The 15,588-nt window shown below is 45.7% G+C and overlaps 2 protein-coding genes across 5 annotated transcripts in view; both read right to left on the bottom strand.

Annotated features, from left to right (window-relative positions):
• LOC113120716 (nuclear receptor coactivator 1-like) overlaps window positions 1-15,588 on the bottom strand; it is a 53,996-nt gene that overhangs the window by 22,303 nt on the left and 16,105 nt on the right. For all 4 annotated transcript variants that reach the window (XM_026290706.1, XM_026290708.1, XM_026290707.1 and 1 more), the window contains 2 exons: window positions 12,991-13,096; window positions 2,190-2,356 (listed from right to left, as the gene is read on the bottom strand). In XM_026290706.1, coding sequence (XP_026146491.1) covers window positions 2,190-2,356; window positions 12,991-13,088 — 265 coding nt within the window. In that variant the 5' untranslated portion in view covers window positions 13,089-13,096. Of the gene's footprint in view, window positions 1-2,189; window positions 2,357-12,990; window positions 13,097-15,588 lie in introns of those variants that run through there.
• On the bottom strand, window positions 3,034-7,978 carry LOC113120717 (uncharacterized). Its single transcript, XM_026290711.1, has 2 exons — window positions 4,049-7,978; window positions 3,034-3,199 (listed from the first exon to the last, which is right to left on the bottom strand). Exons 1-2 carry the CDS (start codon window positions 7,454-7,456, stop codon window positions 3,065-3,067), a joined length of 3,543 nt encoding a protein of 1,180 aa, XP_026146496.1. The 5' UTR covers window positions 7,457-7,978; the 3' UTR covers window positions 3,034-3,064.

Genomic DNA, 15,588 nt, shown 5'->3' with positions numbered 1-15,588 from the left:
TACATATGTTTCACAATTTAACCCATTTCCCACTGCTTTGTTAAAATAGCTAAGAATAATAATACTGTATTTCCTCCTGCAGCGCATGCAGATGTGCCAGATATAACTTCAGCAACTATTTGTCAAGTGCCATTTTAAAGGATTATGGTGTATACATTACAGTCCTGCAAAGAAACTATAGACAGCTTAAAATGTTTGTGCTAGCCAGTGCCTGCCCATCTAATATGCAGATCCCACAGCATTCTGACACTGATGAATTTTTAGATCTTCGGATAAACATCCTCTCGTGGCCTGTTTGCATAAGTGATATTCACTATTCCAGGGGCTCCTTAGTTTGCCATGCCAACAGAACCTTTTTCTAGGCCTGCAAATCATGAGATGACATGTTTACTGCTGTCAAAATGAAGAATGACCGACATTTGAATTACTTTTAAATGTGAGATAACAGGGGTGATTTGGAGCTAGCCGACATGCTTTGTTCACACTTCAATTTACTTTTGAGTTCTCAAGCTTCCTCTCTCAAGCTTCCTCTCATTTCGAAATAACAGCGACAACAACAGCAAACCAAGTCAGCTGCTGAAGCAAATCTAAATACCAGTGAGTTTCATGCCAATGAAATTAATACTACACTGGTTTAGCTTTAAGGTCAACCAGAAATAATCTCCTAACAAATAAAACGATCGATGATAAGGAAAGGAGCTGGGTTCCCAAGGACTTTACTCAATTCAAGGTCTGACTGGTTGGTCTTAAAAAATATTTAACCATTGAGAAGAAACTGAAGTCTACTGACAGCAAGACTGGTCCAAGCATAGCCTACTATTCCAAGACAACAGAAATTTATGAAATCAACTGAATGATATCAAAGTGATTCAAGAAAATCTGAATAAAACAGATGGAATAACTGCAAGAAATAAATGTTATGTCTGTCTTTCATTTAGGCTTTGTGCCCACTGCATGCTATATGGCATTGCTAAACTCACAATGCCAAAAACAATTATTTATGTACCAAGTGAACTCAACATAATCTTAAGTAACCAGTCTTATAAAAGCCAAAATACTTCACTTTTGATAAGGGCTAACATCTAATGATCAGCCAACACTGGGCTGGTCATATATCCAAAACGTCTGGTTTAAAAGGAATACTTATGCCAAAAAACGGCTATCACTCATTCATGCTTATGTCACTGTAAACCCGTAATATTTTCCTTCATCTGTGAGTGATACAAATGAACCATACAAGAAGTTCATAAGGCTCAGACAACATTCTTATTAACAGTATTATTATTATGCAATTGTATTCTATACTACATATTCACAATTATATATATATATATATATATATATATATATATATATATATATATATATATATATATAAACAATATTCTACATATACACCGTTCTATTTCACACTACTATAGAATAATACACTACTATTTATGTTTCTGAGAAATGTCTCTTTATACTCACCAAAGCTGAATTTATAGTACAGTAAAACACTGAAAATTTTTAAAATTGTAAAATTTTTGCAGTTTAAAATAACTATCTTCTATTTTAAATTTATTTTCAATCATAATTTCCTCAAGCCATTTCTCCAGTCTTTAGTGTCAAATGATCCTTCAGAAATCGCTCTAATTAGCTGATTTCTTATTATCAGAGTTGTAAATGGCTGTGCTGCTTAATATTTTTTTGTAAACCATGAAACATTTTATTCAGGATTTTTCTGATGAATATAAAGTTAAAAACCATTTATTCGAAATATAAATCTTTTGTATCATTATAAATGTCACTTTTAATCAATTTAATGAATCCTTGCAAAATACTACTATTTCAAAAAATCTGAACAAATTTTACATTTTACTTAATCACTGATTGTTTCTTGGACATAATATGCGTTTGTCTAAAAGCTGATTAAACTGATTAAAACAAACTCAAGAGACAAGTGTGATTTAAAGCCAGAATAAAACCTTTTGTTCTGTATTATATATACATTTCACTTTATTTCTGGTAATGCTAATTTATCTTGAAGATGACTGAAGGAACACAAGTTCTCATCAGATTAGGCATGTCAACAAAAATAAGCACTAAAATGTTTGTGTCAATTACCTATTTGTACTGTGAAGTATAGAAATACTTGTGTGCAGCCTACGCACAGTCCCAAAGGAAAAGCATGGACACTGGCTACTCACCCTGCTCGCGCCGTTTGATCTGCTGGATCTGGTCCACGGTGCTCTTTAAGATGTGGCATTTGTCCGGCTTCACGTTCAAGCTGGCAATGTCGCTCATGTTGGCCGAGAGTAACTCAGCCAGTTCGTCAATGTAGCGGCATTCCAGCTCACGCCGTCGCTTCTCCACACTACCATACAAACAGGAACAAACAAAGAGAATTGTAAAATTTTTAGAACATATTTAAAAGAACCTTAAGCACTGTACTTTACAATCATACATGATGTATTTTGAAATATTTTTTATTATATATGTACATTTACTGTACATTAACGCGAGAAAGGATGTAAATAAAATGAAACGCGTACATTTTAAATATAACGCTGCATTAGCACTGCATTTATGCGTTAGTACTCAGTTGAAAGAAAGTCTAAAGCATTGTATTTTACAATGTAAATTACATAATTACAAATTAAATGTACATCAAATATTATTTATAAAAAAACTTTTTTTATTTATTTTTAAAATGAGTACTTTAATTCAGAAAGGACACATTAAATTGTGACTTACTATTCTAGACCAAGAAATGTCTACTGCAAATAAACTGTTCTTTTGAACTAAATATTATATATCATGGTTTCCACGAAAAGATTAAGCAGCAAAACGGTTTTCAACTGTGATAATAATTGTTTCTTGATTTCTGAAGGATCATGTGATACTGAAGACTGAAAATACATTTTAAAATATTGTTAAATAGAAAAAAAATATTTTATTTTCTAATGATATTTGACAATAATCCCTGTTTGCTGTATTTTTGATCAAATAAATTAATACTGTCACGGGACAAAGAAGCACACGACGAGCGAGTGAGTGAAAAAATATCCCCGAAGGGTGGATTTTATTGAGAGTGCCAGTGAGGAAGTGTCGAAAGTGCGGGTCTTCGTGTCCGTGTCCTTGTATCCCTCTTGTGCGCGTGCCTGGGCTGTGCCGGTGTCACCGTGGTTCGACGGGGCTGCGGCTTAAGGGCTGCTTTCTGCGGGGAAAAGAACAAAGAGTCACTTCCTGGCATGGAGACGTTTCTCCCCTTCTTCCTCCTCTGCCGTATCTTTATAGCCCGCTTGATGAGCCGCAGCTGGGCTTGCTCAGTGGCTGATGAGCGGGGACAGGTGCGGCGTGTCGGTTGCCAGGGCGACGCTGATGAGGACTCGGGACACTTGTCACACTCCCCCCCCCTAAGCGTCGTCCTGTGTCTGCGGGAGAATGGGGAGAGAGGGTAGGGGTGGGGAGTGGAGCCTGACAGACCTGCGAAAGTTGCCCACATCCTGGAAAGGCCGTCGGCGTTGGCGTTGGCCGTCCCCGCCCGATGTTGTATGGTGAAGTGGAAGTCCTGGAGCGCTAGGAACCACCGGGTCACCCTGGCATTTGTGTCCTTAGCCCGTGCCATCCACTGTAATGGGGCGTGATCCGTGAGGAGGGTGAACCGGCGGCCGAGGAGGTAATACCGCAGCTCCAGGACTGCCCACTTGATGGCCAATGCCTCCTTTTCGACGGCCGCGTACCGCGTCTCAGCGGGGGACAGCTTTCGGCTGATGTAGATCACCGGGTGTTCCTCACCGTCGTGGACCTGGGAGAGGACGGCTCCCAACCCGGTGTCTGATGCGTCCGTCTGCAGCAGGAAGGGGCAGCTGAAGTCGGGGGCGTGCAGGACTGGTTCGGAGGTGAGGGCCATCTTCACCTGCTGGAACGCCTTCTCCGCCTCCGGGCTCCAGGGAATCTTCTCGGGCTGCCCCTTCCTGGTCAGGTCTGTCAGGGGAGATGCTAAGGAGGAGAAGTGAGGTATGAAACACCGGTAATATCCCGCCAACCCCAAAAAGGCTCGTACCTGGGTTTTCGTTGAGGGCTTCGGTGCGGACAGGATGGCCTCCACTTTCTTCTCCTGCGGCCTAATGAGGCCGCGACCGACCTGGAAACCCAGGTACTTGGCTTCTGACAGCGCTAGGTGACACTTGCGGGGGTTGGCGGTTAGTCCCGCCCGGCGCAGCTCCAACAGCACCCTCCGGAGCCGCTCTAAATGCTCTCCCCAGGTCTCCGAGTGGACTACCACATCGTCCAGATAGGCTGCGGCGTAGGACATATGGGGCCGCAGCAGGATGTCCATCATGCGCTGGAAGGTGGCAGGGGCCCCGTGTAGGCCGAAGGGAAGGACCCGGTATTGCCAGTGGCCACTGGGGGTAGAGAAGGCGGTTTTTGCTTTGGCTTCCTTAGTCAGGGGGACCTGCCAATATCCTTTCGTGAGGTCTAGTGTAGAGATGAACCGGGCTCTTCCCAGGCGGTCGAGCAGCTCATCCACACGGGGCATGGGGTAGCCGTCGAACTCGGAGACCTCATTTAGGCGGCGGAAGTCGTTGCAAAACCGGAGGGTGCCGTCGGGCTTCGGGACCATGACGATGGGGCTTGACCAGGGACTCCGAGATGGTTCGATCACACCTAACCTCAACATCTCCTGCACCTCCTCCTCGATGGCGTGTCGCCGAGCCTCCGGGACTCGATAGGGCCGCTGCCGGACGATGACTCCAGGTGGTGTCCTCACATCGTGCTCGACGACCTTGGTCCTTCCGGGCCGGGGGGAGAACACATCGGAGAACTGACCGACTAGGTGTTGCAGCTCCGCCTTCTGGGCCGCGGAGAGGTGTGGATTGACATCTACCACCACGGGAGTAGAGGCGGTGAGGGCCGCAAGTTGGGGTCCGGTCCCCACCCAGCGTTTCAAGAGGTTGACGTGGTATAATTGTTCGGGTCGACGCCGCCCAGGTTGTCTGACCCTGTAGGTGACGGGCCCTACTCTCTCCAGTACCGTGTACGGGCCTTGCCATCTTGCCAGGAATTTACAGGCTGAGGTGGGGACCAGGACCATTACGTGGTCTCCTGGCTGGAACTCCCGTGGTTGGGCGGCCCGATCGAAGTGGCGCTGCTGGGCTTGCTGGGCCTTGGTCAGGTGCTCCCGGACTAGTGGCATGACCCTGTCGACTCGCTCCCGCATCTGGCGGACGTGTTCAACCGTCGTCCTGAGGTTGACTGGTTGTTGCTCCCAGGCCTCTTTAGCCACGTCGAGAAGCCCTCGGGGTTGGCGGCCAAACAGAAGCTCGAACGGGGTGAAGCCCGTGGATGCCTGGGGGACCTCCCGGATGCCGAAGAGGACGTAAGGTATCAGCTGGTCCCAGTCTCGTCGGTCCTCGGCCGCCACCCGTCGCAACATCTGCTTCAAGGTTTGATTAAACCTCTCGACGAGGCCGTCGGTCTGGGGGTGGTAGACGGACGTCCGGAGTTGTTTCACTTTCATGAGTCGACAGAGGTCAGCCATTAGCCGGGACATGAAGGGCGTCCCTTGGTCGGTCAGTATCTCTGCCGGTATGCCGACCCGGCTACATAGGAGGAAGAGCTCCTGGGCGATGGCCTTTGCGGTGGCTTTGCGGAGAGGGATAGCTTCGGGGTAGCGGGTGGCATAGTCGACGATGACCAGGATGTGTTCATGCCCCCGGGCGGACTTCGGCAGCGGCCCAACGAGATCCATTCCGATGCGCTCGAAGGGCACCTCGATGATGGGTAATGGAATCAGCGGGCTGGGGGGAGGTGTGTGTGGTGAGGTCCTCTGGCAGATCGGGCAGGCTTGGCAGAACCGTTTCACATCGGCGTCCAGGCCCGGCCAATGGAAACGGTCCCGGATCCGCTGGACGGTGTTCTGGGCCCCAAGATGACCCGCCATCGGGTGAGCGTGTGCCAGTTCCATCACCGTTCCTATCTTGCTGCGGGGCACTACGAGCAGAAGCTTCTCCTCCCCCCTCCGCTGGGCGGCACAATAGAGCAGGCCATTCCGGATGACGAAGTGAGGGATGGGATGAGGTGCTGGTTGGAGATCCTCTCCTTCCGCAACCCTCACTTGAGACCAGCAGTTCTTCAGGCGATCATCCTCGTGCTGCTCCTTCGCGAAAGCCCCACCTCCTGCCACCTGCTGAAACACATCAAAATATAGGTCAGAATTTTGGGAGGGGGGCTCACCTTCTCGAGGGCTGTCCGATGTCAGCAGCACGGGATGTCGAGGAGGTCCCTTTTCTGGCCTCCGGCGTCGGCGGTTCCCGGTCGAGCTGGCAGGCTGTGCGGCTGCGGCGAGTAGACGGTCGAACCCCGGCCAATCTCTCCCGAGGAGGACGGGGACGGGCAGGTCCTTCACGATCCCTACTTCCAATGACCAGGTTCCCGGGGCAGCGGTTATGGCGACTCGCCGAGTGGGGACCCGTCTGGTATCGCCGTGGACGCACGTGATGGCCATCCGGGCCTTGGCTCCTGACCGTGGAGGGAGGACGGTGGGCCGCATCAATGTAATGGAGCTCCCGGAATCCAGCAGCGCCGAGAACGGGCGGCCATTGACGGCGACTTCGGCCCGAGTCGCCCCAGCTGGGGGGTCGTGAACGGCACAGCCTGCCAGCCAAGCGCGTCCTGGGGAGCGTGGTGGTTCCGTTGGCATGGGCTCGTCCTGGGGACCGGGAACCGCTGGCCTGCTCATGTGCCGCGAGGTGCCCTCCGGCGTGCGTCGCTCCTGGACCACCCTTCGGGGAAAAGGCGGCGCTCGCTCCCCAGCCTCCCGGTGGTAGGCGGCATCCGCCAGCTCAATGGCCTCGATCACTTCATCCACACTGGAGGGGTTCCGCATGCCTACCGCCTGGCGGATGGATCGGGGCAAGGCGCGAAGAAGGCGGTCGACGGCCACGCGCTCCGCCACCTGGTGCGCGCTGGGATCCCCGGCCAACAGCCAATGATGCGCCAACCTGGTGAGTTCCGCTGCCTGTGCGCGAGCGGGCAATCGGGGTCGATATTCCCAATCGTGGAACTGTTGGGCCGCACATATCGGGGACAGACCCACGCGGCCGAGGAGTTCTTTCTTTAATTCATCATATGAAGCCCTTCGGCTGGGAGTCAAAGAATAATAGGCCCGCTGTGCTTCCCCCGTCAGGAGCGGGGCGAGGAGATGTGCCCATTCATCCATGGGCCAAACTTCGCGCACGGCTGTGGCCTCGAACATCTGCAGGTACAGCTCGACGTCATCACTCGCCGTCATCCGGGGCACGAGCTGCGCGGCTTGGACGCGGGGATCAGGCAGCGGAGCGCGCTGGGCGGTGGTAGTGCGAAGCGCGGCGAGCTCCCGTTCAGTTTCCCCTTGCCGCGCGGCCATGTGTTCGACAATTTGTTGCTGGCGGATGCTCACCTCGGTGAGGTGTTTGAGCAATTCTTCCATCACGGGGGAGGAGCTGCCGCCTGCACAAAAAAAAAAAAGAAAAGAAAAAAAACACAACGGTGAACGGGGGAAAAGACTCACAATTTTGGTGATCGCTGTCGGTGCTTCTTTCAATTTGCTGCCCGCATTCTCCACCAAATTGTCACGGGACAAAGAAGCACACGACGAGCGAGTGAGTGAAAAAATATCCCCGAAGGGTGGATTTTATTGAGAGTGCCAGTGAGGAAGTGTCGAAAGTGCGGGTCTTCGTGTCCGTGTCCTTGTATCCCTCTTGTGCGCGTGCCTGGGCTGTGCCGGTGTCACCGTGGTTCGACGGGGCTGCGGCTTAAGGGCTGCTTTCTGCGGGGAAAAGAACAAAGAGTCACTTCCTGGCATGGAGACGTTTCTCCCCTTCTTCCTCCTCTGCCGTATCTTTATAGCCCGCTTGATGAGCCGCAGCTGGGCTTGCTCAGTGGCTGATGAGCGGGGACAGGTGCGGCGTGTCGGTTGCCAGGGCGACGCTGATGAGGACTCGGGACACTTGTCACAATACATATAGATATTTTTTAATATATATCATACAATATGTATTTATGAAGTGCTCAGTAACCTGGGGTGGGGGTGAATAAATAAACAGATAAATAAAAACACATGACAATATCTACCTGGTTCATAATAATGAAACTAATATGAATCATATTCTTAGTTGAAAATGACTTGAAATGCTCATTTCAATACACAAAAGGAGACTTACAATAAGCTCTCCCTTCCTCTGCTGGCACATGAACAACCAACTGCACTCTGAGATTTTTTTTTTATAAATAAACAAAAGAAAACAGCCAGCCTGCTGCTGCTCTGTTATGATGTTTTTAAGACAAAGCCTTGAAGTGGTAAATTTTGGCATGGAGGCTGAGTGGGCATTCTGCAAGGACTTAGGCCCTGAATAATTCATGATGCTCAAAGAGCACTATGATCACAAACAGCCCCTGAACCCCGATTTAGGGTCTCAGCGCTCTGCCACCTGATAGAGGCAGAGGATTCTGCAGTTGAAAGGAGGAATGCAGGGCAAGGGGAGACTATAGGTGCACTCAGGGACAAACTGTGGGTGGCCTGGAACCAAAGCAAGGCTAAAACACACACTTTAACACAGACGTATCATTGTAGAGCTAATAAGGGTTGGGCTGCGTACAGTCCTTGCACTAGCAGGCATTCCTCAAAGGCTTATGCTGCACATGGGTTATCAAGCTGAGAGGAGACAGTGAAAGAGAGAGCGGCTGAATAGGAGAGAGAAAGACAGATGGTCAGGGGCTATAGTCAAGTAATGTTAAATATCAATGGAATGCAAAGGCTTCAGATCTGAGCCCATTTATCATCTGGTCAAAAACAAAAGATCGGCAATGGCGAGGGGAAAAAAACGCTGTAACTGGAGGCGTGCACCATGTTAAAAGCAACTGAAAAGATTTGACAGAAATGGACGGATTCTAAAGACACCGAATAAGGGAGTTTCATGTTTATTCTTTGACACATAAAGAGTATAGGAACGTGTTTGCGAGTTTGTGTCATTCACTAACGGCTGTTGTGCATGTGCAAGGATAAATAAATGCTTCTCTTTTGAAGTATCATTTATCAAAGAATTCTAAAGAAAAAAAAAAATGCATCAATGGTTGTCAACATTAACAATAATATTCCTTCCTTGAAAAGAAATGTTTCTTGAGCACTAAATCAGCTTATTAGAATGGTTTCTGAAATATTTATAAATGCCTGAAGCAATTGCTTTTTGAAATATATTAAAACATATATCAAGTGACCAGTGCAGGAAGGAAATAAATAATTCTGCCTGATTCATAATCAAAATTACATGGATTATTTGCTTAGCGGAAAAACAAAAAATGGCTATTTACAGAACTAAAGACACTTACAATCAGCTCTGGCTTCATTCCAGAGTGCGCGTATATGCACATGTGTCATGCATGTGTGAACAACGTCTGTCATACGTGTTCAAGGATGGAGGAAAGTGCTTATCTGTTTTTGGTTGTCCCGCTCCTGGGTAAGCCAGTGCATGTACATACAAATGACTTGCAAGTGTGAGTGCATGTTAACGTGTGTGTGTGTGTGTGTGGGAGAAGACGGCAGAGAAAGTAGGTCAGCGCCTCGCCAAGGTTGTGCGCACGCGTGCTGCTTGCACAGGTCAGGGCGCTGCGTGGGGTTGCTATAGAAACATGCTGTTACATCAGCCCCGCCAAGGCCCTATGGAAGAGTATCACTCAGCCAGACAGACCAGTTCTCCTGCAACCAACCCTGACACAAGGAAACCTTAAAAAAAAAAAAAAAAAATGCACTGGCCTGCCATGTTACACCTAAAAACAACACACTTTTGAAACTATATTGTGCATTGCTCATGACAGATATTTTTAGGATGTGTTCATTTTATTTTATTTAGTTTAGTTTGCTTTTAGTTTTATTTATTAGGTTTATTTTGTGCACAGTGACCAGGGTTTGAATCTGGTCTGGGCTATGTGCTGATTCCCAATCCCACTGTCCTTTATCCTATCAGCAAACCCAATAAAACTTATATAAAAAAAGAAATAATAAAGAAATAGGGTAAAATTTAAAGTGTCTAAATTGAAACTCTTATTTTATATATATACTTATTTATATATACTCTTATTATATATATATATATATATATATATATTGTCACGGGAGGAGCACAAGACAGACACAGTGGGCGTGGCGTCAGGCCTCGGAGAGGCTTTTATTAACAGAAATCATAAAACAAAGGGAATAAAAGTGGCCAAAGGGGGAAAGTGTCCAAAATAACAGGGAATCTGGTGTCCTCGTTGTGCTGCGGGGTTTGTGTAGGTCGGGCAGTGTTCATCGAGGAAGGGTCCAGGCAAGGGGCGGAGTCCGGCGGCCGCACGCGCTCCCCTCCTTGGTCCGGGGCGCGAGGGGCGGCGGCTTCTCCTAGCGGCCGCGTCTCTCTCGTTGGCCGCGGCGCTGGTAGGGGATGGACGGCCCGGCATCCTGGCCCGTCGGCCGTGTATACGGGTGCGGTTCCCATCCGGATCGCGGGTCCGGCAGCTCACGTCTTGGTGGCGCGGGAGTCCCTCAACGCACCCTTCCTGGACCCACGAGGACACCAGTGTGCATGCACGGGGAAGAGACCGGTCTCTTGAGGAGAGGCGCGTTGGGCTTTTAAACAGCGGCGGTAATGAGGCTCCACTTCCTTCAGGTGTGCCCCATCACACGCCACCAGCCCTGACTCGTCCAGCGCCCCTCCTCTCACACACCCACTCCAGTCGGGAGCCTGGTGAAGGGCGGCGATTTAGGACGGGGTGCCGGTGATAATCAGGGAGGAGGCAGCTGACTCGTCACATTCCCCCTCCCAAGCGACATCCCCGTCATCAGGGCGCCGCCCACACGGGAGTGCTACCATCCTCAACCAGGCTCCAAACGGTCGGAGTGGGCGGGGCTTCCTCTCCGGGCGGTCCTCCCTCTCGCAGCGCACCAGAACAGGGACAGAGAAACCGGGTTTTAGTGACAGCCTCAACCAACCACAGGGTAAAATGACAATGGAAAAGTCACTTACCCCTTGTGTTGCTGGGAGGCTGTCCCCAGTTTTCCTCCGTCCCAGTCTGGGTTCTCACGAACGTTTGCAAGCGAGAGGGAGTGACGTCACCAGACGTTTCCCAACTGCGCTGTCTAGGCTCCGCCTGCCCGCATTCTCCACCAGTGTCACGGGAGGAGCACAAGACAGACACAGTGGGCGTGGCGTCAGGCCTCGGAGAGGCTTTTATTAACAGAAATCATAAAACAAAGGGAATAAAAGTGGCCAAAGGGGGAAAGTGTCCAAAATAACAGGGAATCTGGTGTCCTCGTTGTGCTGCGGGGTTTGTGTAGGTCGGGCAGTGTTCATCGAGGAAGGGTCCAGGCAAGGGGCGGAGTCCGGCGGCCGCACGCGCTCCCCTCCTTGGTCCGGGGCGCGAGGGGCGGCGGCTTCTCCTAGCGGCCGCGTCTCTCTCGTTGGCCGCGGCGCTGGTAGGGGATGGACGGCCCGGCATCCTGGCCCGTCGGCCGTGTATACGGGTGCGGTTCCCATCCGGATCGCGGGTCCGGCAGCTCACGTCTTGGTGGCGCGGGAGTCCCTCAACGCACCCTTCCTGGACCCACGAGGACACCAGTGTGCATGCACGGGGAAGAGACCGGTCTCTTGAGGAGAGGCGCGTTGGGCTTTTAAACAGCGGCGGTAATGAGGCTCCACTTCCTTCAGGTGTGCCCCATCACACGCCACCAGCCCTGACTCGTCCAGCGCCCCTCCTCTCACACACCCACTCCAGTCGGGAGCCTGGTGAAGGGCGGCGATTTAGGACGGGGTGCCGGTGATAATCAGGGAGGAGGCAGCTGACTCGTCACAATATATATATATATATATATATATATATATATATATATATATATATATATATATATATATATATATATATATGACGCTCCCCGCCTAAATTTAAGTGTCTAAATTGTCACCCATATACTTAAATATATATATATATATATATATATATATATATATATATATATATATATATATATATATATATAAAAACAAATATACATATGTAAACAAATGAAAACTTAGCCCTGTCCTTATTTTAACATTTAAAGATCATAAAAATATTTTAATAATCAAATATTTAAATGTTATTTATATAAAAAATAACAAAAAATTTACAAATGCTGTCAAAATTTAAATGTCTAAATTGTCACCCATGTTCTAAACGTTTTTTTTATTATTATTATTATTTTTGTTAAACAACAGGGTTGGGTTTTGACGCAAATTTCACAATTCAATTAGATTCTTTTGAATATAGATGCTACAGCTATCTGTCACTACAGATTAAACAGCACCAAAACTACATTTATTGTTTGAATACTACAATACAATGAACAGAATTTGAAATCTGAGAATGTGTTTCATATTAAAAGTACCAAAGCACAATGCTTATTGTGATATATTGGATGGGAAGTGCCCTTCAATGTTCCATCCATTAACTGAAAACAGGTGAGACTAATTGATGTTTGGGATATCATTCCGTAAAAAAAAATTGATTAATATAGAGATATCTATATTTTTGACCCAGCCCTAGTAAACAAGCACAAAATCGTAACTTTTGTTCTAAATCTAACATTTAAAAGACTACTTTAATAAACACCTTTTAAAATAACCAAAAAAACAAAAGTGATTTCAAACCTGAAATGTCTTAACTGTCGCTCTTATTCGAACATTTAAAATACTTCTTATGAACGTTTTGTTAAGAAATCATAAAAAACTAACAAGAACAAACACACACAAAAAATAACACTTTTCTGTTTTCACTTCAAGCATGTCAGTTGTTAAAATAAACTTTCTCCCGTTATTCCCATTTGCTGCACTTCCTCTGCAAAACCTTCACTATACTGTCAGCTGTCTGCCTGTAAGTCATTGTATTACATAAAATAAAACACTTAGTAATGTGAAACACTTCAAACTGGAGAGGAAAGCCAATCTTATACTTCACCTGGGACCAGAGGTATCACATGGAGAGCCCTTCCTCTTCCGTGACTCTGGGGTGTTGGGGTCAAGGGCATTCTCCCCGGCAGCACTCATTTTCAGCATATGCACACCTGCAAATCAGGGTAATCTCAAGTCAGCCAATGGAGTCAAGTTAACCATTCTACTAAATAAACACAAAGCAGGACAATGAAGTTAAATCATCCAGTGAAGAAAATGACAGAAATGAGTCCGTAATGTTGTTGTTTATAACCGATTTGATAATATCATCTAGAACTACAAAATAATGGTAGAAACAGGATCCCAGGCACCACTTCAGACCAACATGTTCTGGAAAACCAGCAAACTTCAAGTTAAACCAGTTCTGAAATAGTCCCATATTTCTGTAAACACTATGACAAGTTACATATCTCGACCTGAGAGCAACAGTCAGATGACTCCATTTTTTTATTTTATGTTTATAATAAAAATAAGAATACTGCAAAAAATTATAACAATTTCAAATAACCACATCTATTTGAATATAAAAAACATTCTAGTATGCTTATTTAGTGCTCAAGAAACAACTCTTCGCTTTAAAAAAATTCTAATTCAAGACAGAAATGTCTTTACTGTCCACTTTTTCAAAAAAAAAAAAAAAAAAAAAAAAATTATATATATATATATATATATATATATATATATATATATATATATATATATATATATATATATATATATATATATATATATATATATATATATATAATATATATAATTTATATAATTTATATAAATTATATATATAATTTATTTTATTTATTTTTTTTGAAAAAGTGGACAGTAAAGACATTTCTGTCTTGAATTAGATTTTTTTTATAATATATACATCCCCAAACTTTTGATCAAAAATGTAGATGTACATTTTAATATATAATCACATTTTCATATATTAGAAATGATAATTATATTTAATTCTGAAAAAAAAAACATTTTAGAAAATGCTAGACTTACAAACATCCAATGTTCTATGTCCTGTCCAAACGTTCTCCACCGGCATCAGGTGGCAGAACGTAACCATAGAAACAGGACACATTCAAGCTGCACATAAGGTACTCCTAAATAGAATTTCACTGCATTATGTGATAGTGATACAAAAAACATACATACCATTGCACAAAATACCAATCAAGGTATTTAGAACCAATTCATGTTTACTTGTCCAACCCTTCATAACATAGAAAAACTCTGTAGCTCTGATATTGACTAAACAACCATACCAGAATAGAAAGCTAGAATTTATTCTAGCTAAAAAGATAATGAAAAGCAAGGTCGTTACTGCAATACAAATAATATGTTGAATATGGTTGGCTGTGGCTGAACTCAGATGAACTGCACTTAAATGGCAAGACCACACTCGGGAAAGCACAGAATTCCACCAGATAAACTTGATGTTCAATCAAATAAAAGCCTCAAGTTAAAAGAAATGAGAGCTAGAGATGATTGAAAATGATAATAGTGAATTAATTAATTAATCATGTGATACTAAAAGACCTTGCATTTTCCAACATGACAATGCCAGACCACATCAATTACAACATCATGGCTGCGTAGAAGAAGGATCCGGATACTGGAATGGCCAGCCTGCAGTCCAGATCTTTCACCCATAGAAAACATTCGGCGCATCATAAAGAAACAGTTGAGACTAAGACAGTTGAGCAACTAGATACTAGACAGAAGCCTGTATTAAACAAGAATGGGACAACATTCCTATTCCTAAACTTGAGAAACTTGTCTCCTCAGTCCACAGACGCTTGCAGACTGTGTTAAAAAGAAGAGGGGATCCCACACAGTGGTAAACATGGCCTTGTCCCAACTTTTTTGAGATGTGTTGATGCCATGAAATTGAAAATTAACTTATTTTTCCCTTAAAATTATACATTTTTCAGTTAAAAAATTTGATATCTCATCTGTGTTGTATTCTGAATAAAATATTGAAATGCGAAACTTCCACATCATTGCATTCTGTTTTTATTCACAATGTGTACAGTGTCCCAACTTTTTGGTTTCTAAAAAGGCAGCGTTTCGTCACCTTTTACATGATAGCACCTGATCCAGTTCCCCTGGAGCAGGTTACACCACCGCATAATTTGGTGACCTCAACAGCAACTCTTCACCTAGAAAGGCCAACTGAAACTGAGCTCTGAAGTAATTCCTGCTCTAGGAATTGCATCTCTGATGACTCCTTCAGTTTGAAGAAGATAATTCGCCATTTCTTGTGTTTGGTTGCTCCACTTGGGGAGGCCACAACCCAAACCAGAGCCTGGCTCCTCAGGCATAGTCCGCTTTGATCTGCAAGGCTTGAACAGGCTGCTATTGTGGGTCTGTTGAAAACCTCCAGCGGCCCCTAATCCCTGGCAGCTCCATTCCCAGCAAATTCACCCCAAACAGGTCCATTTAGGATGAGGAGAAAAAAAAAAAAAAAAAAAAAAAAATATTGCAGAATTTAGGCTGGTTTTGAAATTTAAACACTTGAACAGCCATTTGGGGGGGGGGGCAAGCAAGTTTCTTGTATTACAAGCTTTAGCACTGACACATTCCACAGTGTCAACCACCATCAAAGGAC

The sequence above is a fragment of the Carassius auratus genome, chromosome 20 (genome assembly GCF_003368295.1).
Source record: "Carassius auratus strain Wakin chromosome 20, ASM336829v1, whole genome shotgun sequence".
Taxonomy (NCBI): domain Eukaryota; kingdom Metazoa; phylum Chordata; class Actinopteri; order Cypriniformes; family Cyprinidae; genus Carassius; species Carassius auratus.
This window is presented reverse-complemented; position numbering and strand designations above follow the sequence as displayed.

Coding starts and splice junctions, on each gene's coding strand:
- LOC113120717 (XM_026290711.1), bottom strand. CDS start 7,456: ATGGAAGAATTGCTCAAACACCTCACCGAGGTGAGCATCCGCCAGCAA. Junction 3,200..4,048: donor AGCCCTCAACGAAAACCCAG/GTACGAGCCTTT, acceptor TTTTCCCCGCAG/AAAGCAGCCCTTAAGCCGCA.